General features: G+C 35.4%; 2 protein-coding genes across 10 annotated transcripts; one reads left to right on the forward strand and one right to left on the reverse strand.

Annotated features, from left to right (window-relative positions):
* Nucleotides 1-16438: 16438 nt before the first annotated feature.
* LOC147558305 (RING/U-box superfamily protein) lies at nt 16439-21249 on the forward strand. Of its 8 annotated transcripts, none has more exons than XM_086659936.1 (7): nt 16439-16870; nt 18067-18224; nt 18480-19430; nt 19930-20351; nt 20492-20587; nt 20673-20813; nt 20919-21249. In XM_086659936.1, the coding sequence occupies exons 2-7, from the start codon at nt 18113-18115 to the stop codon at nt 21054-21056; spliced, it is 1860 nt and encodes a 619-aa protein (XP_086516062.1). In that variant the 5' UTR covers nt 16439-16870; nt 18067-18112; the 3' UTR covers nt 21057-21249. The 8 variants fall into 8 exon arrangements, with proteins under 8 accessions (XP_086516062.1, XP_086516064.1, XP_086516060.1 ...); XM_086659938.1 differs by having other exon boundaries at nt 19936-20351; XM_086659934.1 differs by having other exon boundaries at nt 16626-16870; nt 18063-18224.
* On the reverse strand, nt 19489-26325 carry LOC147558306 (MLO-like protein 6). Of its 2 annotated transcripts, XM_086659944.1 has the most exons (14): nt 25703-26188; nt 25521-25578; nt 25129-25391; nt 24794-24910; nt 24648-24708; nt 24469-24557; nt 23972-24046; nt 23676-23820; nt 23476-23516; nt 22941-23114; nt 22811-22846; nt 22638-22705; nt 22105-22169; nt 19489-19544 (listed from the first exon to the last, which is right to left on the reverse strand). In XM_086659944.1, exons 1-14 carry the CDS (start codon nt 25826-25828, stop codon nt 19489-19491), a joined length of 1374 nt encoding a protein of 457 aa, XP_086516070.1. In that variant the 5' UTR covers nt 25829-26188. The 2 variants fall into 2 exon arrangements, with proteins under 2 accessions (XP_086516070.1, XP_086516069.1); XM_086659943.1 differs by lacking the exon at nt 19489-19544 and having other exon boundaries at nt 21382-22169; nt 25703-26325.
* Nucleotides 26326-26572: the final 247 nt, after the last annotated feature.

Raw genomic sequence — 26572 nt, forward strand, 5'->3', positions numbered from 1 at the left:
ACCGAAAATTCCAACAACTTAATTAACCGTGAATTTGGGATAAATTATAGGAAACAAAATCAAAACTTTCCCAAAACGAAACGTTTCCAAAAATCCTAACCTAAATCTTCGAAACGCCATTACCAGAAACTAATCAAACGCTGAAAAGAAGGAAATCAAATATAGGAGTGATTTGGGGAATTTATTAGCAAAAAACAAATACTCCCTCCGTCCCAAATTAAGAGTCCCATTTTAAAAACGTAACTTTTTTTCATAGCTTTTACTTTTCCGTTTTTACCCATATTAATTTTTAACATGTTTTTTTGAATTCAAAAGAATTAGCGCTATATATAAGATTAGTTTCCATAAACACAAATTATTCTTATCTCTTTCTAAAAGATTACCAAAATACGAATTGTTTTAATTAAGTAATAAATACATTATATATTGTCAACACGGGTATAATTAGAAAATCTATGGATTTTATATGATAAAAGAGGAATGAGACTCTTAATTTGGGACAGACGAAAAAGGAATACGGGACTCTTAATTTGGGACGGAGGGAGTAGAAACAAATCATAATTTCTCTCTCCTCTAAACAGATTTGTAAATTAAATTTATTTTCTCTCTCTAAACTTTCAGATTTGGAAAGAGTATATTTTCTGATATCAATTTAGCGTGATTTAGGGGTTAATATACAAAACGTATATGTCACTTTCTCTCACTTAATTTTCAGATTTGGAAATAATATATTTTTCTGGGAACATTACAACAACATTTGTTTTTGTTTTTACTCATACATAAATACACATCGAATACAAATTATGAAACAAATACGTAAATTATTTGTTATTTATGACGAGGAAACCAACATTTGTCATGTATATAACGTAATTTATCAACTGTACGTGTGTCATGTTCAATAAATTACACATAATTTCTTTTACATTACACATCGTTTACATTATATTACAAAAAAATCGTTTACACTATATTGTCGTAGAGCATATGTAGTCTTGAGCAGGACAAACAACATTTACACCATATTGTCGAAGAGCATATCCAAATGCTTTTGCACCACCAAGAAACAAATGACCATCTTCAGTAGGAAATTCCATAAGTAACAACAAAACTACAAAAAGAAAACATATACATTTGTCAATAAAACATATAATTTACTAGAAACGACATGTATAATGGAATAAATTATGCATACTGTTTGTTAAACTTCATAATGTGTTAGGAGACAAACATAACTTTAGTTTGAATCACAAGGCCACTGTTATGTGAAAAAATATGTATAATGTGCAATCAATTACATATAATTTTTGGAACATTTATTGTATTATAAACAACAACTGTTTTGGGGAAAAAGTACGCGTAATGTTGAATAAATTATATATAATTTATGCAGATTTATAAGATGTTTTTTGATATTATTTATAAAATATGTATAATTTGTAACAAAATACATATATTTTACATTCTGTTATAAAAACATCCTATAGAAGATGTTTGCGTTATGTATGTGTTATGTTCAGTAAACGTTATGTAATGTCGTAAAAATTAATATCGTTTACATTCTGTTACAACCAAATCGTACTAGATCTTCTCTGGATAAAAAATGATATGTAATTTATTGTAAACGATCCATAATTTATTTTAAATTATATATCGTTTGCATTCAGTTATAACAAATCGTTCGATATCTTCACTGCATCAAAATTGTACGGAAACGTTGATGAAGATTTGAAAAAATGATCTAAAAATCAAAATCTGTAACCTAAAACTACTAAAAAGTAACAAAATACATAGAGACAAACACTTTTTAATCGAATAAAATGAATTGTAAAGACGGATTTAACATTAACATCATAAAATCGGTTATGAATCTTAGAGAGAGAAAATACTAAATAATGATAAAGATTTGATTAGATGATAAAAAGAGAAATTTGATTATAATGAAATTCATGAACAAAGTTAAAGATGAAGATGAAAAACATTAAACAGAATAGAAGAAACTAAAACCTTTAACATTACCTGAAAAGCAATATTAAATCTGAATCAAAATCTGTTTCAATGGAATGAAAAATGACTTTTGTAATGTGTTTTACCTGATAGACGACGAAGAAGATGATTTCAGTTGGTCTAATGAAGAAGAAACAAGATTTCTGAGATTATTGGATGATTATCAAACGGTTACTTTGTTTAGAGAGAGAGAAAAAATAAGCAAGTTTTGGTTACAAAAGATAATAAAGATCACGGTTACTTTGTTTAGAAACGTGATTGGAGAGAGAAAGCTGAGAGATAAAAATGGAAAAAGATATTTGGATTTTAGAATGTAAATCAGATTTTATATATAAAGAAGGTTAGTATAGGTATTATAAATTAATATGTATTATAGGGTTTTGTGTTTTCTCTCTAGATGACACCAAATGGACTAGATATCCATTTGTATTATTTTTTTGGTTTTGAAACCCTTTATAAGATTAAAGAGGACTAAATGTCTTATTAAGACTCATTTTTTTGGCTATAAATCCAAAAATTCTTTAAAAGGTTCATGTGTCAACCACATGCGTGACTTATGACAAATATATCCTTCACAAAATATTTAGGTTTACTTGCACATTGATCTCTAGCTAATTAGAAATTTTAGGACTACAACCCCAAAATTATGTACGAAATTTACTCCCGTTCTAGATTTTTCAGTCAGACATCAATAAAGTGGGTCGTGTGTGAACCATATCCATGAGTTTTTTTTATATTATAAGTGACAAATCTAAAACTAACGAAGGACTAGACTTTGTATTCAAACGATTATATATTTGAGATCTTCTCTAATCTCTCTAATCAACCAGACTTACTGGACGACAAGATATAGGGGTAAACTTTTTTTATAATATGCAATTTGAGATCTTAGATTCTTATGCTGTCAGATTAGAATGACTTTTATCACAAAACTATCTCTGAACACCTATGAAAATAAGAGTAATACGAAACCTCACACAAACAACTTGATTGGTATTTGACAAAAAAAATTGAGAATGAGAGTCAACCCTAAACATATTTTTGTTTCGGATGTAGTCCTATTATCAATATATAGTTGGGGGTCAATTTCAAAGCACTTGAATATTTGTAAAGGGTACTTTCGTCACAAGTCACACATGTGGTTGGCATGCGAACCATTTAACTGATATTTAAGGGAAAAATTGAAAATGGTGGTTAACGCTATTCATGTTATCATTTTAGGGGTGTATTCCTAATATCGCTAATAATAAAGGGTCAATATCTAAATAACCTTAAGTGGTTTAGTCTTCCACTTTAGAGGTCAAAGATTCGAGGAACGTTGATCAACAAAAAAAGAAAGATTGACTCTATTCTCTCCCTAAAAAAATAAGAACGTTAAATCTCCCAAAAACACAAGTCCGTAAGCACTTCTTTGTTAGACAATCTATTATGAGGTGGATGCATTTATTATAAAGAGTCTCAATAGAGACACTCTAAAATTAGAGTGTATTCTTGAAGTTTTTAAGTGCCACCTACTCACACTCCTAAATTTTAAACCAATAGAAATTCTTGTTTTTTGACTACTTTTTCCTGTTGAATTTAAGAGTGACGTGTATATTAGGGAGAGGTATTATGAAGATGTTCATGGCAGACAAAAAGAAATTTAGAGTATCTCAATATTTCCACGTAAGAAAGAGAATCTTCATTGACACTTGACAACTAGAATATTTAGAGTTTTTCTTAGAGTGACCCAATGGAAATACTCTTAGAGGGTACAAACCGCTCATCATCTTAAGGTCATCCGTTAAACAGTCAAGTGATAGCAGTCCAGGGTCTGCCAATGGGACCTTAAATCAACGATATTGATGGTGTTGGGTTCGACTCCTACCTTTACATATTTCATTTCTATTTCTTGGTAATATCTCAAACACCAAATGGTTTGAGGATTTTGCTATTGTAGTTTGATAACTTAGTTTTTTTTTGTTGAAATTTCAGATAACTTGGTTAACATAATATTTAAAAAAAAATAACACATTAGAGTTTATAAATCTTATTTCTCGCTCGCAGATCTTGTCTCTACTTCTAGAATTTCCATCTCTTACTCTCTCTAACACACTAAATATTTCCCTCTTTCTCTCATTATCCATTTCCCATGAAAAAGAATTGTCTCTGTTTTCTGATAGAAATAATTAGTTTTTCCACCTAATTTTTTCACTAGAGAGGCAAAATAATTTTTATTCTAAGAGTTTATCTAATTTTTTTCTCTTAAGTTCTAAAAGAATGTGCTTTTAAGAAAGAGTTATCTCCTTTTTAGCCCCCTATTTTGTGACCAGCTTCCTTCTTGGCCCTTTATTTTTCATAATTCAAATTTGACCCCTATTTTCAAGTAAATGTCGTAACTACCCTTCCTAATTTCAAAATAAAAATATCAAAAAAATATATAAAAATATTTAAAAAAGAGAAAGTTTTCCGGGTAGCTATGGAATTTACTGCAAAATATGTGAGATAGAAATATCTCTTTTTTTAATATTTTATTTAGAAATTAGGAAGGGTAGTTATGACATTTACTTAAAAACATGGGGCTAAATTTGAATTTATTAAAAATAGGAGGCCAAAAAGGAAGCTGGTCACAAAGTAGGGCGCCAAAAAAGAAATAACTCTTTAAGAAACAAAACCTTTATAACGAAAGAAGCTTTAACACATGAAAAAAACTATAAAAACTTTATTGAGAGAATATGTGAGGCCAATCATATGGGTACTTCATATATATTGAATTGGGGAATTTGGCCAAAACTCCCTAAGAAATTATGACTTTGGTTAAAAAGGATTGATCAAAGTTTTTTAGGCTTCACCTCCCTGATGGCAATTATGTAATTTTCAATTTCAGTAAAAAAAACCAACCTAACCCTAGTCTAAGAAAATACCTTGCAAACACCTTGCACTGCCTTGCAAACACCTTGCACTGCCTTGCAAAGCCTTGCAAACACCTTGCAAACACCTTGCAGAGCCTTGCAAACACCTTACATGGTTTTTGCAAACACCTTGGATAGCCTTGCAAACAAATTGCAGAGCCTTGCGACACCTTGCAGAGCCTTGCAAAAACTTTGCAGAGCCTTGCGAACACCTTGCATGACTTTTGCAAATACCTTGCACAACCTTGCGAACACCTTGCAAAGCTTTGCAAATACCTTGCAGAGCCTTGCAAACACCTTGCAGAGCCTTGCAAAGCTTTGCAAATACCTTGCAGAGCCTTGCAAACACCTTGCAGAGCCTTGCAAACACCTTGCAGTGCCATGCAAATGGTTTGCAAATTAGTTTTTGAATTGATTTAACATGAAATTTGTTACAAATTATTATATTTTGTCTAATAGAATGTTGTATCGAAAAACTAGCTAAAACCCCTACAAATTCATAATAGTCATTTTATAAGCTCTAGCACCATCATTTTACATTTCTTCGAAAAACTTCCAAAGCTTTCATGAAATTCTCAATTTGAACATAAATACCAATTATGATTGTCCAAGAAAAAATATTTCTCATAGGCATTTCATCTAACAACTTTATAGCTATTTCAACCAATCTAAGTCTTGTATAACCAACTAACGTTGCATTTCAAGCAACAACATCTCTTTCAAGCATTTTATCAAACACATTGCTTGCATCAACTATACTTTCACAACTTCCATATAAATCCAACAAATAAGTTTGAACATAAACATCAAAACTAACAAATTGTCATCCATCATTCATAACTCAATGAAAATAAAGCAATGAAGAAGTTGAATTATACCTTGAAACACTATCAATTTCTCCTTCCATTGAAAGTATATAAAACTTTCTCTCTCTAGAATTTAGAACCAAAAACTAAATCAAACCCCTTAAAAGCCTCTTCAAACAACAAGCAAATAGATTAAATCACCAAAACCTAAAAACATCAACCTATCTTATAACCAAAATCGATTCAAACCCTAGAAATTTTAATCGGCGTCGACAATCCAACTCGGTTCGGTCAATGAGAAAAACTCAAATTCCTGATTTATTAGTTAGATTATTACTAGGTATTTCTAATTGAATGAAGGGTATTTTTGACTCTTAAAAAGTTGGTGCCTTTAAAAATGTCCTTCAAGCCTATTTTTATAACTTACTTGGGGCCTAGCTAGTTAAAAAGATGGGTTGTCTTTTTAACAAAAAAATACTAGAAATTGGGCCTCCGGCCCAATTTCCTGTATTGAATTTGCATTCGCTACAATTTAATGTTATTCTTTTTTATATCCAACTGATCTTAAAATTTTATTTAATATTTTCTGTGTAAAAAATATGGAACTCTCATATTTTGCACGAAATGGTTATAGTTGAGATTTGGAATCAGACCCCTTAATTGTCACCCACGACCTTGTGCGGACCATCGAAACGAATTATAAAGACCATGATATATAACGAACCCTGAAGTCATGAGAAAACTATCTTTGCATTATTTAATAGAGGTCTTCAGTATAGGGAGAACGCACCCTAATTAGTATAAGGCATGCATTGGTATATGGTGATGATGTTTAAATTTGACTTTTATGGAACAAAATATGCAAGAACTCAGAAACCTCTTCCACGACCAAGTCAGTAGGTAGTTTTTGCAGTTTACAAACTAAAATTCGAAGTCTGAGTTTAGAGATTGAACCTTGTATTGTTGATTAGGGTGAATTTGTAGCTTTATAGAGGCTCGGTTGGTTGACTGTTGATAAGCGATTAAAATGAGGCGGTGCGGATCCACCGACTTAGAAACCTTTTCTTATTTGCACATACTTCGTTATTTGGTAGATCTTCTTCCCGATCTAGATAATTTGTTAAAAGTTTCCCGACGCGTATTCTTTCCGCTCACGTTACTTAGATACTATGGTTCCATGGACTGCTCAGCCCCATACCTAAGGTTACGATAAGGCTTAGACTGGTTAAATCAGGACTTGGATTCTCCTTCCCGTGCCTTTGGGCCAAACAAGCTTAATGGTCAAGAAATTTTTTGCTGACCTCCTTTATTGTTTCAAGACACGAAGGGGATTTAAGATCAGGGCTGGCCTGATTAGTTTTAGAAGTAGAGTTGGGTTTGAGGCGCCTTAAAAACACGTGCCGACCTCCCTATTTTAGGCTTAGATGACAGAGCTCCACGAACTCACTTCCCAAGTGACTTAGACATAGGTAGATCAACTTGGTTTTTGGTCTTTCATTGACTTATTGAGTCAGTCAATTTATGACCAATATTTGGGTCATCATGAGTCCTACCACTCCATAGTTGACAAAATGGAGACTAAGGAGTAGACAAACTTTGTATCGTTATCCTGTTCAGAATAAATAATTTTAGACAATTATTAAATTCAAGTTAAGGTGCATAGCCAAGGATGGAATCTGAGCCCGTCTATATCGTTTTGCTTAGAAAATAACTTTTTTAGGGTTGTTCTCCCATGGTTGTTGGCGCGTGTTTCCAAACGGTAGAAATTTTAAATGTCATCTTCGTGATCCCCATACCTGTCGGTCACTATACCTTTTGCTTTTCTTCTTCTCACGTTTTTGCCACGCGTTTCCCTTTAGTGTAATTTCCCAAATGGCCCCTAGTTTATGACATGCTTCTTGCTTGGCCTCCTACTTTATCGAAAAATACCCATATGACCACTTTTTGTAGTTTTCAATACATTGACTTAAAAGTCATATTTTATCTTTCTTAAACTACATACCCCCTTTTGTTTCTTCCTTCTTTATTTCTAATCGAGTCTTTTGTCTTTATTTCTTCACATTTTACACCTATTTTCTTCTTTATATTCATCTTTTTCTCTTGATCTCCATTAATTGAGTTCTTTTTCTTTCTCTCCATCTTTCGAAGAAGACACTTCTGTTAATGAAGGTCCTCCAAAAATTTTAAAATCATTTTTTTAATAAAAAAATAAAAAGAGGTCCCTGTAGTCCGTTAAAGGCCTTACCAAGTATGGACCCAGATAAAATTAGTTCTTCAGATCTGCTTTTCATTTTGAAACTCCATGGGTTTTTTTTCTTTTTGCTAAAATAGTCCTTTTACCTCTGTCTTCCTCGTCATCACTTAACCGCCAACACCATCACCATCACTTTATCTCTTTCTCTTATAAATTTGACTGAACTTCAACTTGCAATTTTATCATAGTTGGTTCGACTCCAACAATGACGATGAGATCACGGTCAACAGACTTTCTCTCTCTAGATCTTCATCAGATGTTGTTAGATTTTATTTTCCTGAGCTATCACCAAGTATTAATGGTACAGGTCTAGATGATTGAGCGATGAAAAGAAATTCATTCAATCAAAATAAGATTTGAAATTTGTTGGATTTCATGACTATTTTGGAGTTTTTTTTGTGAACCAAAGGAAGAAAATCATCAACCAAGGGTATTCAGAAGGGTTTGAATTTCTTTACATTGGAATACTTTGGTTCGATTACAGTTTACAAAGCAACAGATTTGTGCAAAATTTAAGGAACTTTTAAAAGTTTAGGTTAAATTTTGTTTCAATTGGGTAAAGGTAAGGATATGTTATTTTGGTTTTTTGCAACTGGTTCAATTTTGGCAACTGGCTTAATGTTGGCAACAATAAAGTTGAGAAATAGTTGGTTTGAAACTACGTTGGAGATTCATGATGTAGCGCCATGAACTATTGAAGGAAGCTATGCTAAACTCTAGAGGTGCCTAATCTTGTTTCTTGATGCCAGTGAAGCAAATGATACATTGGCGAACTTCTGCTATGGCCAATGCTTTCTGCTGGATATGATTGAGAGGTGTAAGATATTTTTCGGGGTATATCCTCTCGTTCTTGGTACCAAACTTGGAACATATTCACAGTAGAATAACTTCCAGGATATCTTATTTCTCTCCGAGAGTTAGGTTCCTTCCTTGAATGTGACTCTAGTCGTTCTTTGGGTGTACCTTCATCTGGGCGCGCTGTCATTCCCCCGACCATTGGTAGGAGTTAAGGGTATTAAGATAAAGAGAGTGTGTGTAATGAGTAAATGTATTTGAGAGTATTTGAGAGTGTTGTTGAGGTTATAATTGTAATTGAGTCTATCCTTGATTTAGTATAAATACAACTCAATCCCTACATTGTATTTATACTAACATTTCCCTCCATCTCAGTCCTCTTCTTCATCTTCACCTCCCTTCTCTTCTCCATCTCAGTCCTCTTCTTCTTCCTTGACAACCTTTCCCTCCCTCACAAACATATCTCATCTTGTCTCCATTAGACTTGATAATACCAACTATCTTCTTTGGAGGAGTCAACTACTACCAATCCTTCACTCACAGGATTTATTTAAGTTTGTTAATGGCACTTTTCCACCACCACCTGAAACTATTCCTTCTCCTGATTCTTCAACTCCTCTTCCTAACCCAGACTTTGTTTATTGGTATAGGGTGGATCAAATGTTATTGTCTTGGCTGAATGCCACACTTACAGAACCAGTTCTCTCTCAGGTTCTTGGTCTCACTTCATCTAGAGCTGTCTGGGATGCTCTTGAAAGATCTTTCTCCTCTCTCAACTCAGCCAGGCTGATGAATCTTAAACTGCAGCTTCAAACAACAAAGAAAGGAAACCTCTCTGTCTCTGATTATCTCCTTCGAATCAAAACCATATCAGATTCCTTAGTTGCTATTGGACATCCTGTTTCAAATGATGAACTTGTGCTTCTTGTTCTCGCTGGTCTAGGACCAGACTTTGAAGGCCTAATTACTTCTATCACAACTCGTACCATTCCCCCATCTTACTCTGAGCTCAACTCTCTCCTTCTCACTCATGAATGTCGCCTTCAAATGCTTAACTCCAACACCCCCCAACCCACAGCTCTTTACTCTTCTGTTCAACCCCCTATTCAACCCTCTGTTCAACCCTCTGTTCGTTCCTATAATTCTTCTTACTCTCGAAACAATAGAGGCAGAGGCTCAAATAGGTTTGGGGGTCGTGGGAGACACTCGAACAGAGGAGGTTACTCTCGTACCTCTGTTCTTGGTCCTCCTCCAGATCGAGTTCCATTAACTTGTCAATACTGTGGTCGTATTGGACACTCTGCTCGTCAATGCTATCACCTTCTTCGTCCTCAAGAACTCAATCAATCATTTGCTGCACTTGGAATCGATTCCATTAATGCTGATCCTCACTGGTATGTGGACTCAGGTGCAACCTCTCACATTGCTGCAGATACTGTTTCATTGGCTTATCGTTCGGAATCGATTCCACCAGAAAGTGTTATGGTGGGGAATGGTCAATCAGCCTCTGTTAGTGGAGTTGGTAACGTTCTTCTTCCCTTTACTAATGTTGTTCTTAAGAATACTCTGTTTGTTCCAACATTTAAGAAAAATCTCATTTCCATCTCTCGTCTCCTTCATGATCTAAACTGTCTTGTGGTTTTTCATAAACATGGTTTCTTTGTTCAGGATCTTCTCACAAAGAAGATACTTCTCGCCGGCACGATTAGTGATGGCTTCTTTCGTCTTTCTCCTGCTTCAGCTTCAAAGTCACCTCAATCTTTCTTTGCTCAATCACTAACTCCTGGTTCCAAAGCATCTCCAGAGATTTGGCATCGTCGTTTAGCTCATGTTAATCTTCAAAGTTTCAAGCATCTAGTTAATCAAAACCTTTTACCATTAAGTAGTACTGCAATCAAAGATTTTAAATGTGTTGACTGTATTTCAGGGAAACATCATCGTTTTCCCTTTTATCCTGTAACTCATTTATCATCTAATCCTAATGAACTTATTCATTCTGATCTATGGGGGCCTTCACCTGAAATTTCTAACAGTGGTTTTCGATTTGTCCTTTTGTTTATTGATGACTTTACTCGTTATACATGGCTTTACTTTCTCCATCACAAATCAGAAGTTTCGAATGTTTTTAAACAATTCAAAACAATGGTGGAAAAACAATTCAACTATCCCATTAAAATATTTCAATCCGATGGTGGAGGGGAATATATAAATCATGATTTGTCCAATTTTCTCTCTCAATATGGAATTATTCATCGTTGCACTTGTCCTCACACCCCTCAACAGAACGGGGTGGCAGAGAGAAAGATTCGTCATCTTGTTGAGACTGGGATTTCTCTCTTACATCAAGCCTCTGTTCCACTCAAATTCTGGCCTGATGCCTTTCAAACAGCCATCTTCACTATAAATCGATTACCATCTTCTGTGCTTAATGGTCTATCACCTTTTGAAAAGCTGTTCAATTCAAAACCAGATTACACACTACTTCGATCTTTCGGATGTCGTTGTTATCCCCTTCTTTCTCCATATCGATCGAATAAACTTGATTCGAAGTCTAAACCGTGCATTTTTATTGGTTACAGTACTCAACACAAGGGGTATCGATGTTTAGATGAGAAATCATCTCGTGTTTACATCTCACGGAATGTAATTTTCGATGAGCTCTGTTTCCCCTTTGCTTCTTCTTCCCCAATTTCGAATTTGATAAACCCTAATTTTCCAACTCCTGTTTCCCTCTCTTGGTCTATTGCCTCGTCTCCTTTTAATCCAACCGTTCACTCCTTTACATCTCCATCGTTGGATCCTTCTGGACCACGTCTTAATCGGACCGTTCATGATATTTCATCTCAACCGTTCCTTGTTTCTGGACCACGCGTTTCTCCTCCACCATCCAACTCAGCAGTGGTCCTCACAAACTGCCAACGTACAGGTGTGAGTCCACGCGACCCGCCTCTTCCTCATTCTCCTACTGATTCATTAATACCGTCAGACTCTGTGGTCCCTCATCTGCACCATCGTCCTCCTTTGTCTCCCACCACTTCGCCTGTTACTCCTTCTGTTTCTCATATCTCAGCGGAAACAGAGGTTGTTCCCTCTGATCAACCAGTTCAACCACCACCTCCATTACCTCTACCCTCCACTACCACCACTTCTAAACATCCAATGATCACTCGAAGCAGAGATGGCACTCGAAAACCGAAAATTTTAATAACCACTACCTCTGATTGTGGGAGCAAAGACGACAGCCTATTTGAACCCTCTACCTTTACTCAAGCACTTAAGTATCCTCATTGGCAACAGGCCATGACTGAAGAAATTAAAGCCCTACAGAAGAACGATACATGGGTACTTGTTCCAAGAGATCCCTCTATGAACCTAGTCGACTGTAAATGGATTTATAAAGTGAAACAGAGAGCAGATGGTTCAATAGAGCGCTATAAGGCTAGATTAGTGGCTCGAGGATTTACACAGCAACATGGTGTTGATTATGAGGAAACGTACAGTCCAGTTGTTCGTCCTGCTACCATTCGAGCTGTTCTTTCTTTGGCTGTTTCAGGTAATTGGTCCATTCGTCAATTAGACGTAAAGAATGCTTTTCTAAATGGTGAGTTAAGTGAATTGGTGTTCATGAATCAACCACAAGGGTTTGTTGATTCTCAATTTCCAAATTATGTGTGCAAATTGAATAAAGCCCTTTATGGCCTTAAACAAGCACCTCGTGCTTGGCATCAAAGATTCAGCTCCTTTTTGCTCAAATTAGGATTTAAACACTCTATCTCAGATCCCTCTATGTTCTATTTTAAGACATCAAATGATCTCATTATATTGCTCTTATATGTTGATGACATTATTGTCACTAGTTCTTCATCTCTTACATTGAACTCTGTTATTCAAAAACTCAAAAATGTGTTTGATATGACGGATATGGGTGACCTCAATTTCTTCCTAGGCATGGAAGCATTTCGAACTTCAGAGTCTCTACTCCTCACACAGAAGAAGTACACTAATGATCTTCTTCAGAAGTTTGGCCTACAGAATTCAAAACCTACTACCACTCCAGTTCCAACAGGAACCAAATTGTCCAAGAATGATGGAGACCCATTACCAAATCCACATATCTTCAGAAGCTTGGTGGGAGCACTCCAATACCTCACACTCACTCGACCAGACATTGCCTATGCTGTTAATCAAGTGTCTAAGTTCATGAAATCACCAACAACAATCCATTTTTCAGCTGCCAAAAGAATTTTGAGATACTTAAAAGGTTCAGTTGATGAGGGGATATGCTTTAGAAGATCTTTGGAATCTCCCATTATTGGATTTTCAGATGCAGACTGGGCTGGTTCTCCGTATGACAGAAGATCAACATCTGGTTCCTGTGTCTTCCTTGGTCCTAACTTGATCCTTTGGGCATCAAAGACTCAATCAACTGTAGCTCGATCATCAACAGAGGCAAAATATAGAGCTGTCTCTCACACAAGTGCAGATTTAATTTGGTTACAAAACTTCTTGGCTGAGCTTGGGGTCCCTGTTTCATCTCCTCCAGTGGTGTTCTGTGACAACATTAGCACTACCTATCTTGCTGCTAATCCAATTCTGCATTCTCGAACTCGACATGCTGCTATTGACTTCCATTTTGTGAGAGAAAGGGTTAGCCAAGGTAAATTAAAAGTGCAATATACACCAAGTAGCTCTCAAATTGCTGATATCTTCACTAAAGGTCTCTCCACATCTCGGTTTAATGAATTCAAGTTCAAGCTCTCTCTCACTAATGGACGTTCGGCTTGAGGGGGGGTATTAAGATAAAGAGAGTGTGTGTAATGAGTAAATGTATTTGAGAGTATTTGAGAGTGTTGTTGAGGTTATAATTGTAATTGAGTCTATCCTTGATTTAGTATAAATACAACTCAATCCCTACATTGTAGGGTATCTTGACTCAACTTCTTTCAAAGGGCGCCTCTAGCTTCCTTTTGGACTTCAACTTCCGGTGAGGGCTCAAATGTAGCCACTCTTCCCATTCTGTATTTTTCGATCTTTTCTGTAGCGAATTAGCATATAAATTTATTTTCTGGTTGTAATTTCTTCTGTAACAGATCTTTATGAAGTGAATAAAGATATGCTATTTATTTTCTTTTGAACTTTCGATCAGTGGCTTAGACTTTACATTGCCTTTTTGAAGGTAGGTTGTTCTTTCCTTTTCTTATTGTTCTTGTAGAAGTTTCGAACTACTTTGGTTGTTGTCCTGCCAGCTTAATCCCGATTCTATTCTACCATCATGACCTTCTTCTTGATCTGTACGCTAGACCTTAAACGTGAGCCCAGTCTTTACGTTTTTACTCAACTTTATAGGTTGAAGTCCAATAAGGCAAATTTTTCTTGGTACTATCCAAAATGACGTACTTTTATTTCTACTTCAACCGTCTAGAAAGATTATAAAGGAAAGTTTTTTTTTTCGTCGGTTACAGAGATGCCAATCAAGATTTGGGATATCTTCCTGCTACTCTAATTTTGATGTCGATGAAGTTCCCTAACGCTCTCGTGGGCCAAATGACATAGCCAATCTTGAGAGGATTTAGATTTTTTTAAAGTATCAAGGAGTTACTCCTTCTGCCTATTTTGATTGCGATACTCGTAGCGGCAAGCATGATTCTTTTCGCTCCAGGTAATGTGTGTTTCTAGGAGCACCTCCATTACTTAAGGTACTCTAGATTGGAAATCTTTTGTAATCCCTTAAGCGACCTCCATAACTTTAGTGACCGATTTATCACAGTCTTTAAGAATTATGTTTAAGGTACTCTAGATTGGAAACCTTTTGTAATCCCTTAAGGCCAATATGGTTGGGCTTGGAAAGCTCTTACAAATGGTACCATTAGACTATTCGCTATCAAACATCAATCCGACCCATATTCCTATAAACTTCCAGATCCCAACAGTCAACAAAACTTGCAGTCACATGTGACATATCGAACTCTCGAGGACCATATTCATCACCACGAACCACCCATACAACAATCTCAAATCATTTCTCCTAGCATGATAAGTTAACTTTCTCACCAATTCCCTCATACACAGCCAAAGCAGCCTAGAGCAACAACTAAAAGACTCAAATCGAGCAAACAAAAATGTAATGGTATCAACAGGGGAATAGACAGAGCTGACTCAGGTCTACCTTTTCGTTGGTCTTTTAAGTTATGACATATCTCAAGGTGCCTAGGAGACTCGCACCGACCTCCCATGTGAAGGCTCTAGTGACAGAGTTTTTTCTGGTCCACCTCTCTTTTGGTTCAGTCAAGGTCTCGCTCATCCGTATTCAAAGATCTGACATGTGTCGTCTAGACTAATCAGTTGGCTTCTTTGACTTGTCAAGACGGGTAAATATTTGGCTCAGTAATACTAATGAGAGAAGAATATCAATCCAAATATATTTGGATTTTAATCATTTTATCATTATTTTCTCGAGAATTTCAAAAAAATCAAAACCTATGTTGCAAACACACGAGTAATAATGTGTTTTTCCATAATAATTGCCTAGAGGTCCTAGATTCCCCACTGCAGTAATGTAACTAAATATAATTAAAGTCAAGTTTTTGTATTATTCAAGTCTGGGGGACCAGTTTCAACAAAAAAAAAGTCTTTAGACACCAGAGGTAGGGTCGATGGATATTAACTAATATATAAGCTTGATCATTTCGAGCAAAAAATTTGTGATTTGATGTGGATGTTTGTGGACAAAATTCCCTGGCTTTTGGGTCTCTAGGACAATACTTTACTTTTTTTTTTAATAAGTACCTTAGTTTGATATATGAAGGTAGTAGGCATCTCTGTTGGAAATTCAAATGCCAAAAGTTATGAATTCAAAATCTCTCAAATTCAATCAGAATTCCAAAATCTGAGGAGTAGGTAGTGGTCTATGGACATTGTTATATTGTTGTAACGACCTAACTCTTCCCCATTGGTCAGCTTTAGACACCCTAAGTCCAAACTTAGAGAGTCTTGGGCTTTGTTTATGGAGAAGGTTCCATGAGCCCGTATAAAAGACACAACTACTTACTAAATTTGAACTCGCACTCACAAGCAGTTACTCTCCCAAGAATGTGAAATTATATATCGTGCCAGGAGGTGATTGTTGTTTGATGGTGGTGATGACGATGGTAGTTCTTGTGGTGAGACAATTGTGGGGTGATAATTCTCTAAAGGGGAGGTGGTAAGATGTGATAGTACGTACTACAAAACCAAAAAAAAAAGAAACACGAACACTTTGTAATATGCAGAAGTCACTAAACTCTTTTTTCTTAACAAGAGTTTTTTCTCACTTAAAATGAGCGAATAATTTTTAAACAAATAAAAGGAGTACTAAATATCTCATTTTCAACTGTTACTTGACAAACAACTGCTTGTTCAGTTGATTGTGCATCTACTCAAAAAATTTAGAAGTCACACACTCGATTCAAAATAAGATTAAGCGAGGCTTATGTCCCATAAGATAGCGTTAAGACTCTTTATATGGTTTTTAGTTTCCAACATGTCCTCAATGATGAGGTTTATAAATTTGATTCATTCCTGATGTATCCATACGAACATATAATGTCCTTTGCTGTCTCTTGCCAAGAAAAAAAAAATTGGTTGAATTTACTTGTTGCTCCCAATAATGGAGTACCTATAAAACATGACATGAGGGATAACTGGATAACTCAAAAAGCCATAACCAAAGCAGAGAGAAGAGAAGCTAAAGACCAAAAGGCCCAAGACCAAGCCCAAAGCCCAAGCCCAAGCCCATGACCAAGCCCAAGCACAATCCCAAGCACAAGCCCAAGCCCAAGCCCAATACTAGTGTGACGTGTCACAACCATTTCCCAACTCTTGGAGTAGAAATTTGAGACTCTTCACCTGAAAAGAGAAAAAAAGTGGGGAAAACCCAACTCCCGTTTAATAAGAGAGAAGAATTAGGGGGAAAGAAAGATCAATCTTCTTCTTCTTTTATAATCGGTTTGATTTTCTGCTACCCTTTAGGCGTGTGAAGTTCAAACCCAGTTTCTCAATCTCTTCTTCTTTCATTAAGAAAAAAAAACCCATATCTTCTTTTGATCTCAACCGACTTTCTTCATTCATTTCTATCCAAGGTATAACAATTGTTTGGATAATAATCACCCTTATTTTGCTTTTGTTTATATTTTGATTAATTTTGGATTCCCCCAATTTTTTTTAATTGGTTATATCTTGATTGATTTATTATGTTTTTGTATTATTTTCCTTATAATTTACTAAATTGATGTTATATTTGATGAGGGGTTTGATTGTTAATTTGAATCTACCTGTAATTTTGTGGGTTCTTCAGATTAGTTGTTAAATCCCGAATTTTGATCTTGAGATGAGGGTTTAGTTTTAGGCAAATTATGGTCCTTGTTAACTGAATATTTTGTATGGGCAGCAGCACTTAGAAATGACTGATTTCTAGGGTTTTGTTCTTTAGTTTTGTAGTTAAATTGTTAGTTTTGGTGTTTAAAGTAAGGGGTTATAGTACAAATCAGTTGGACATGGTATTTCTGTTTTTGCAGATTAGGGGTTTGGTCATAAATGGTGGCTTTGTAAACTATCAGAAATACTAATGTTCAGTTCTGCAATTGTTGTAGATCGGAACCGCTTAGTGTGGCATGTTAGATATCTTTTGATTCAAATACTGGAATTTATGGAGTTATCTTTATATATATAGGGTACCCATCTGTGAATGTTCGTGGTACACAACCTAAAATGAAATTTTGGATCGGTTAAGACTAAGTTATGAGCTTGTTCAGTTGATAGGGTTCGTTAAGGTAGTTGCGAATGCTTGGGTTTGATTACGTTTTTTCATAGTCTATGCCTATCAAGAGTCACTCGATTAGTATGTCAAGTCGGTTTCTTCTAGTTGAATAATCTATTTTGTGTTCTTTTACTTAGAATGACGATCCATAGCCAGCGTTTGCTTTTGTTCTGAATTCGAAGCTATAAACAGAACCAGCTGTTCTTCCTCTTTTGTCGGAGTAGTAAGAAGAATTTGATATTGTTCACACTCTTCTTGGTGCTGCACAATTGATTTAAATTTCAATTGCTAAAAGTTAAAACCATGCTGTTTGAATGGAACTCATAGATAAGGTTTATTTTGATTGTCATTGATATCTTAGTCGTACTGATTGCATGAAAACAATGTTCTCTTATTTGGATGAGAAACTAATCTGACTCTATGGACTAAAGTTAAACCTTTATATTTAGGCTTTGATTCAACAATTATTGTAGAATTTCCTATATGGTCTTATTTCGCTTGAACCTTATATGCAGGTAGGTTTGATCGTTTCTTCTGAACTTAAGGACGTAAAGATCATATCAAAATGGGGCATCGGCACTTGTTCAACAGATCCCATATGTTTGATATGGACCATGACCAGAACCCAAATCCTCTACATGTCGAGCATTCTTATGTGCATTTGGGTACACCCTCGAGTAAATCCCTCTATGCTCTTTTTTTTTAACTTAAATGTTTATATTGTGTAATTATTGTCAGAAAATCTTCGATTGAAATATTCTAAATGCTGATTATTGTTAAATTTCATATTTGCTAATGCATGGGCCTGGACTCATAGTATTATGAGTTTGCTCTTGAATTTGATACTCTACTTATCGACTCCCTCTCTTGTTAGTACTCGTTTGTAGTTTTCCTTTGATTTTCTCTAATTTCTTCTTCCTAATGTATTTCAGCCAGGACAGGAGCTGCAGATAACAGTTCATCCATTCTTCCTGCCGAAACTATGCCCATCGGGGGAATAAATTTTACCTCTCAAAGGCGAAATTCAGATGAGTATTCTTCATCAAGTATCGACACAGAATCCTTCAACAGGAGTTCCACACGAAGGCTTAACGAGTATCATTCACCAAGTATCGGCATGGACTTATCACATTATCAAGCGACAACTCCAGGCCCAAGCTGTGACCTAATATTGCATCCTGAAGCTGTGGAAAGTTCCTCGACTAACCCACCAAATTTTCCCGATCAACCTTCTTCTAGTCATTATAGATTTGTAAATAATGGAGCCAGTGGTAGTGCTAATCCTACAATTGGTAATGTAAGGGGTTCATGCAAAAGGAAAAGACCATTCGGTTCCGAGGTTACTGAGAGAGGCAGTACTAGCAGACACAATAACAGTCTGAATACTGATGTTTCATTATCTTCTGAGTTGCAGCTAGAGAAGCCTCAGCTTTGGGATCCCATGAATGCTGCTTCGAGATATAGAGGAAGTAGTCTATCTATTCCCGGGGAAGGTTCTCATAGTAATGTTAGAAGCCGACCAATACTTGACTTGGAACTGAACCTACCTCGCGCTCATGTACCAAACATCACCTCGCATCATTTCCATTCAATTTCCCAGAATGACGTAGTTGACTTGGACTTGAGCGTGAACGCATCAAGCTTCCCCTCACGCATTGTTCATTCAACAGGATTAGACCACATTAACACACTTGACCTGGATTTGAACATACCTCGGGCTCGTGAATCAAACATACCATCATCACATCATAGCCATTCAACTGCCAGACCTATGGACAATAACGACATTGTTGACTTTTCTGGTGTTAATTCTACTGCAACACCTCATGATTGGGACTATATTCCTTTTTCTCCTGCTTCTAGTGAGAGAATTCTAGCTTCAGGTTAGTTTTTAAAATTCATGTACTAATAGTGCGTAGCTTTTGGAGTGGTTCAAATATACTATGACAAGAAATTAAAAATCTTCAATCTGAGGTTCTTAGTGAATACTGAAGATACTATAAAGCTTAAATTTACTTTCCTATGTTTGACAACAATTGGCTTGTTTGATGGTATGGTCACCCCCTCTAGTTGTAGTAGTTATTCAAGAACTTCGGTTAGACTCGTGGTTTAGTTTGGAGGTATCTCTTCGCTTTTCTACATTGTGCTTGGTTAGGACACCTATTGTCGATCAGAATTTAGTAAAGAATGAATCTAACTTAGAATTTTCATTAGGTTTGAAAGTGTTTGGACGAAATTATCCATATCACTTTTCAGATTTTATTTGTATCAGAGCATAATTTAGCAAACAAGGCGATGTTGTCAGGGTTATTTCAATTGTTTTGTATATATTTCTTTATGAAACGAGTTTCATTTCTGTCCTAAGAGACTTTTGTGTAAAAGGTGCAGATACCAGTGACTTTAGACGCGGCGGAAACCACTTTCTAGGAGAAAGTAGTAGTTCTAGTGATTCTATGGATATAGGTCGCTATATCCATGACCTCACTTCGAGCAGAACTCCTGTTGTTTCTCGACCATACCTTCCGAGTCCTCCTATGCAATCTCTAAGAGGACGTAATAGCTATGGCCAAAGAACAACGCCTGCTTATAGAGCAGCTTCGTCTAGTCGCCCACACACGGGTTCTTTCCACACTCATGAGGATAGTATTCCTCACTCCATGACGGAAATTTATCCTAGACATTTGAGGCCACTGGCTGTTACCGGTTGGCGTAGAAGTGACCGGAGCGAAAGATCAGGGTTTTCTAATCAAAGATTTCTCTCACCTCCTGATGTGGTAGATACCCAAGATCGAATTTTATATGAGGTACATTAATTCCCTTCTCGGAAATGAAAATCTGGATTTCTGTACTTCATTAGTGCTATCGAAGTTACCAGTATGCAGTAATTATGTTTTCTCTTTGATTCGACTGATATGAAGAAAAATGTTCTGTGCTCGCTTAACAGGGCATTATGTTTGATCGTTCGGGTATGTATGCTTCAAGAAATTTGGTTGATCAGCACAGAGACATGAGGCTAGACATAGACAACATGACTTACGAGGTAATCAAATGGATCAATATTTCTAATTTCGTCTTATGGGTAACTTGTAGCTCTCGATAGTAATAAGTTGATGGATTAATTGCAGGAGCTACTTGATCTCGGAGAAAGGATTGGGACTGTCAATACAGGCTTGTCTGAAGATTCAATCTCGAAGTGTTTGATAGAGACGATATGTTGCTCTTATGATCAAAGCCAAGACAAGGAAGAAAACTGTGCAATATGCCTGGTAAAAAGATCAACTAAACCCCTAAACAATATCAAAACTGTGAATCGTTCTTGAAATTTTTAATGTACTAGCCAACTTATTTGTATTCGGATTGTATATTTGCAGGAAGAGTACAAAGACAAGGAGGTGGTCGGTAAACTGATAAAATGTGGCCATGATTATCATGTCGAATGCATCAAAAAATGGTTGTCAATGAAGAATTCATGCCCCATCTGCAAGGGTCCTGCTTTGAAAGAGAAATAGGGCTCCTCTCTCCTTCCTCTCTATATATATCTACTTTTGTGATGGCTTCTCAATTCATTTCTTGTAAATATAATCTGATACACCTCTCTGAGGAGACACTCTTCTTTAACAAATAATTTATAAAGGGGGTTAGGTTTTTGTTTCATGTAAACCAATTGTATATGAATCGAAATCAGTATTATTTTTAGGGTTATATCCCTCTCTTCTAGGTCAATCTTACAACTTGTGGTGGGTCTGTAACTCTTTTTATGCTTAGTGTTTCTGCCCTTTATCTCCCTTTGGGTTTAAGTTCTACTCAAGTACAGCTAAAATAGAGAGAGATATAAGAAAGAAGAAAATAATAGTTCCATAATGGTCACTCTTTACATAAAATTTATGGAAACTGTGGTGTTTTTTAACAATCTTCCCCAAATTTAACAAAGGGGGAAATTCGTACTATCTCACATTCAACGGCGGGCCTCCTACCGACTTCTACCAATCTCTCGGCCGTGACTTCATCGGTCCGCCTGTTATGGATACAGAGGGCTTATACGTATAAACGAAACAATCTTTCTTTATCTCTTGGCAAAGGAAAAATCTAGGGAACCCACTCTGATTTGGTTCCTAGGCTGATCTACATGACCAATATCAATTTCATGTTGACTGCGATTTCCACCATTTTGTGATGGAGGAGGAATATCAGACAAGCTTAATTCAGTAATATCTCTCATTTCTTCTTCTCTATCAACTATGTTTGTTCTATGATGGGACAACGAATCATCAGTCTGATACGGCATATGAGACGGTGATCCTTCGCTATCCCATTGTTCATTATCCATGTTTGATAATCTTGGAGATGTTTGGAGACTACTATCGACTTCACTTCGGTAATAACGTAACAAATGAACCGGAGATAGCCCATGGGTCGGAGTCGTGGGCCTACTTGACATTGGTGACACGGAACGCGACTGTTGATGGTTCTGTTTGACATGTTTTCTAGCTGTATGATGCCATTTCTTTAGAGCCATAGCTACTCTCTCATTAAAGATTGTTGGTTTGAAGGTTGAACCCATTTGTGTTACCAAAGCATAGAGAGGAAGTGTGACATAACTACACAATATCTGTATCAACACCCTGTTTTTCATTATAAAGAAAAAGAGAAAAAAAATCATCAAATTCTGCCAAAGTTTTGGTTGCCAAATTGTTTTTGGTTGTTTAATGGCAAGTCTCAGATAAGTACAAATATTTAGGGTTTCAACCTGCGCAATGAAGGTCAACGTCTAAAGACGGTAATCCTCTTGATAAAAGAAAGAAGTTGTTGTAACACAAACTTTAGTCTTTGACAACCCTGTACCTAGTTTTGCTACAGGCGAAGTCCAGACATACGGAGTTTTATTTCTTTCAAATGATGTGGGACTATCATACTAGAGCGGATATTTATGTGATCTTAACTTTTGATACAGAAAGTGCATGTGGGACTCTAGCACATGAGTCGCACACGGCTTCGCCACGGCCTGTTGACCCGATTGGGATGAATTAGGATATTTATCTCTTTCTTTTATTAACTTTGAATAACAAAATCAAAAGAATTGAAGAACTCACCCCATTGTGATTCGAATTATAACATCCTCCAAGTGCCGATGAAAGCAAGATCTCAAACCAAACTCATACTGAAATAACACAAATTTAGCTAGAGTTAAACCCATAGTTACTCAAACTGTTTATGAATATCGTTCGAACTTTAAAAAAGATAAAAGTTCATGTGATTTACGTACCCATGACCAAGCGAAAAAGGCTAGTTGAAAGGCATTCTGCAATATTCATAAGAAAGAAAAACACAAAATGATCACTATCAACGAAAACTGTATACATATGTATGGAAGGGTTTAACGGAATGGAAGTTACCTGAAAGAGAACGAAATGAATGAGGTAGAGGATGATACGAGGACGATTAAACCAGAAGAGATCATCAGCTGGTATAACAATAGGAACTCCCTTAACCACATCTCCTCTCTCATGTATTCTCAATCCCATTCTTGTTATTATCACTTGTAAATTTGTTCCCACCAATAGTATTATCTGCATTAAACAAATTCTCATTAATTTGTAATCACCCCTCTTAATTATATGATTCCTAAAAATCATGAGCTCACTGGCTTGAGTCTATCTCATTTGACTTTTAATAGTTTGAGGAGCCTAACTAGTTTTATTCACGAGTAAAAAAGTCATTTCATGTTATTTTAGACAACTTTATTGACAGTCTGACTTATTTTATATCTGACTCAAATGAATTAAAAAAGAACTTGAATTCGGCAACACAAACGATTAAGATGAACAAGTTTAATAAAAATAAACATTTTAAAATCTAACTCGAATCAATTAAATAAAATGTATACAACTATAAAAAGAAAATGTGAGAAATAATATAAATGTTGCTTACAATAAGTGGAATGAAGGGAAGCCATAGATAAGAATACCATCCTGCCATGAGAGAAAGCTAGAGTTAAAAGACTATAATAATAATATATATATATATATATATATATATATATATATATATATATATATATATTAAGAAAGAACTAGTAATGCCAAAGGGTGAATAATTTCATCATAAATTTATGAATCAATTTTACTTACCATGGGTATTGAAAAGTAGAAACAACACAGCAAAGAACCAGATTGGTGGACTGATCCCCACAACCACTTTGAAATCTTCTTCAAGTGATCTATTGATATATTTCTGAAAATTAAAATTGATTGAACTCTGAGGTGCTAAATGCGCCTGAAATAAAATAAAATAAATAAAAATCATTACAATAATTCATATTTAAAAAAGAAAGTCAAGGTTTAAATCTTTCTTTCTGGTAGATTAGTCAAAATTCGACTTAGACGAGAAAAAAACAGAAGAAAAAGTATCTCAAAGGAGAGCTTACCATAATGAAACCATGTCGCAATGTCAAATAATCAACTTTAGGGACAGATCTAACGAACTGTCTGAAAAAACATACCTGATATAACACATATCGAAACACAATCATTACTATTTTCAAAAACATTTTATTTCAAAAGCAACAAAACTAATTCCCTTTTAGCGGCAGTGACAAAAAAAAGTCAAAAACGTAATAATCCTTCTAATCACTTTGGGTCAGTTTCCTTATAATTTAATAGTATGACGACTTTTACTTGATAGAAATTAATATTTCAGTTCTATATTGACCAAACTTTCTTGTTTTTTTTTTCTTATGATATAATTTGGACTCTGAAAAAGACACGTATATAGACGAAAATTATTTTCATTGTTGTCTCAGGTACATGTTATAGGATTTCAATTGTTGACTAAAGTGTTCATGTTATCGGAAATCAAAAATATCATTTTCTTTTTTATGGATGACGAAAGAAATCAATTAATTAATTTTATTGTTATGCTTACAATCCAAATGAGAATTGGTGATTTGCTCCAAAAATTCAAGTGTCTTCTTCCAAATGAAGTATCCCTTGCAAACCTAAACCTCTCTGGATCTGCATTTTTCATTTAAATAAACGTTAATAAATGTCGATTGTTACGATAATTATTTTTGTTAGTTAACTTATTAGTATCAAATCAAGTACCATGTGTGAATTGATATTCGATAGTCTTCGTTTCTTTCTCCCATGACTTCCAACTTCTCATCTGCGCGCAATACAATCGACTTCATGTAGTTAGGGGGAGATTTTTAGAGAGAAATAGAGAGAGAGTTTTATGTAAGCATACATACCTTTGCCCTACCTAGAGCCATGGTCATGATACAGTAAAGAACATGAGAAACGGCTAAGACGAAGATGAAGATGTGTAGTTGATGTATACCTTCCGATGATATGAATGGTACCTTACCCTAACCATATCATAAAGAACACAATAAATTTTATTACTAATCAAAACTTCATTCAACATAACTTTAATTATCTGAAAACATATAAATGGTCATTCTAACTTAACAGAGTACATGTTAAGTCATAAATTCTTTTGTACCGCTATCATTATTGATTGTCTTTCAATGCTGTTTTTTACCATTAAGATACAATATTACAATTTCAAACAATTAAAACGTACCTTAGCTGCGCAATTATCAGCTCCGGCAGCTCCAGCTAAACCACGACGAAGATTAGGGTGGGAACTAGTATCTTCATAAACATATGATAGAAGTCTTCGATCAAGAGTAGCTGTTAAATCTTCCGACTTATCAGTTAGTTTTGCTTCTTCTTTTTTGCTACAAGGATGCCAAGTATCTGCAACTTTTTTTGGTATACAAATCTTTGAAATAGGCCCTTGTCCTACTGTTAGTAGTAATGATATAAACCCTAGCAACATCAACTCTGCATGGCACAAAATTAAGAGAGCCCCAAATAAAAAGTTAGAACAACATAAAATATGAAATATATGATGATTGTCACCACAATCTCTTAAAAAAATGCAAAAATATTGTAAATAATGATAATGGGTACCTGATTTGATCTTCTCAAGTGCTTCATTGAGTGCTCTCTTGTTCTTTTTTGTTAACCACTACATACATAAACCCAAAATTTCAAGATTAATTAACAAGAAAAGTGAAGTAATAGATTAAACCCATTTTAGTACTTATTAGTTCACTAATTAGAGACCTAAGTATACAAATAGATATTTGTACCTTCCCAATGAGGTGGAGAATATGTTCAATGATAATGGAAATCACAACCAAAGCAAAACAAACAACTGCAACTGCCCATGTTGGTGTTTCTTCCAAAGAACGACCCGACCCACCGCCTCCGGCCATCGATTCTTCACTAAGTTAGTTAATTTCTCACAACCCCTTTATCAGTTCTCTTAATTAATAGTCTTTTTAGTTCTTCAACTAATAAGAGAAGTTAACTAGGAGTTTACACTGAGAAAATGACAAAAACCTCAATCCAACAACGTATAGAGAGAGGGAAAGAGAAAGTTAAGCTAGAGAAGATAGAGAGAAATGGGCAATAAATAGAAAAGAGATTTTAGGTGGATAAAGAAAGCTAGGGGAAGAGGAAGAAGGCAAAAGGAAACTCATTGTAAAGAGAAGACTTTTGACTTTTTGATAGGGACGTATTCAAAGAAACTCACGGATGAACGCGTACGCAATGGTTTTCCGTTATTGGCCAATAATCCAAATAGGTCTTTCATGAGACCATATATAGGTTAAAATTTTCATTTGACTTTGTTATCTTTCTCTCTCTAAAAAAAAGTTATTGCTCCATGATTCTAGAGATAGAGAGAGAGAAAGTAAGAACAAGTTGATTCATCTTTTTACTCCTACAAGTCCACCTTCTCTTTATTTTAGGTATGATGGCAACTACCAATTTTGAGACAAAAACTAGATTGACATTGATGATTAGGTGTTCTTTCTTTGTTTTATAAACGTCACTATTTCATGTTCATGAGTTGTCTTTAGACTCTCCAAGATTTGTCTTATTCTTTTGACGGCTAAGCAAGTGGTCTGCGCCAAAATAATTTGATCTTATGGATTTTTGAGTGAGAGGTCCAAAAA

Source organism: Eschscholzia californica, unplaced genomic scaffold (assembly GCF_041429995.1).
Source record: "Eschscholzia californica isolate CP2 unplaced genomic scaffold, dmEscCali1.0.p SCAF_2, whole genome shotgun sequence".
Lineage (NCBI taxonomy): Eukaryota > Viridiplantae > Streptophyta > Magnoliopsida > Ranunculales > Papaveraceae > Eschscholzia > Eschscholzia californica.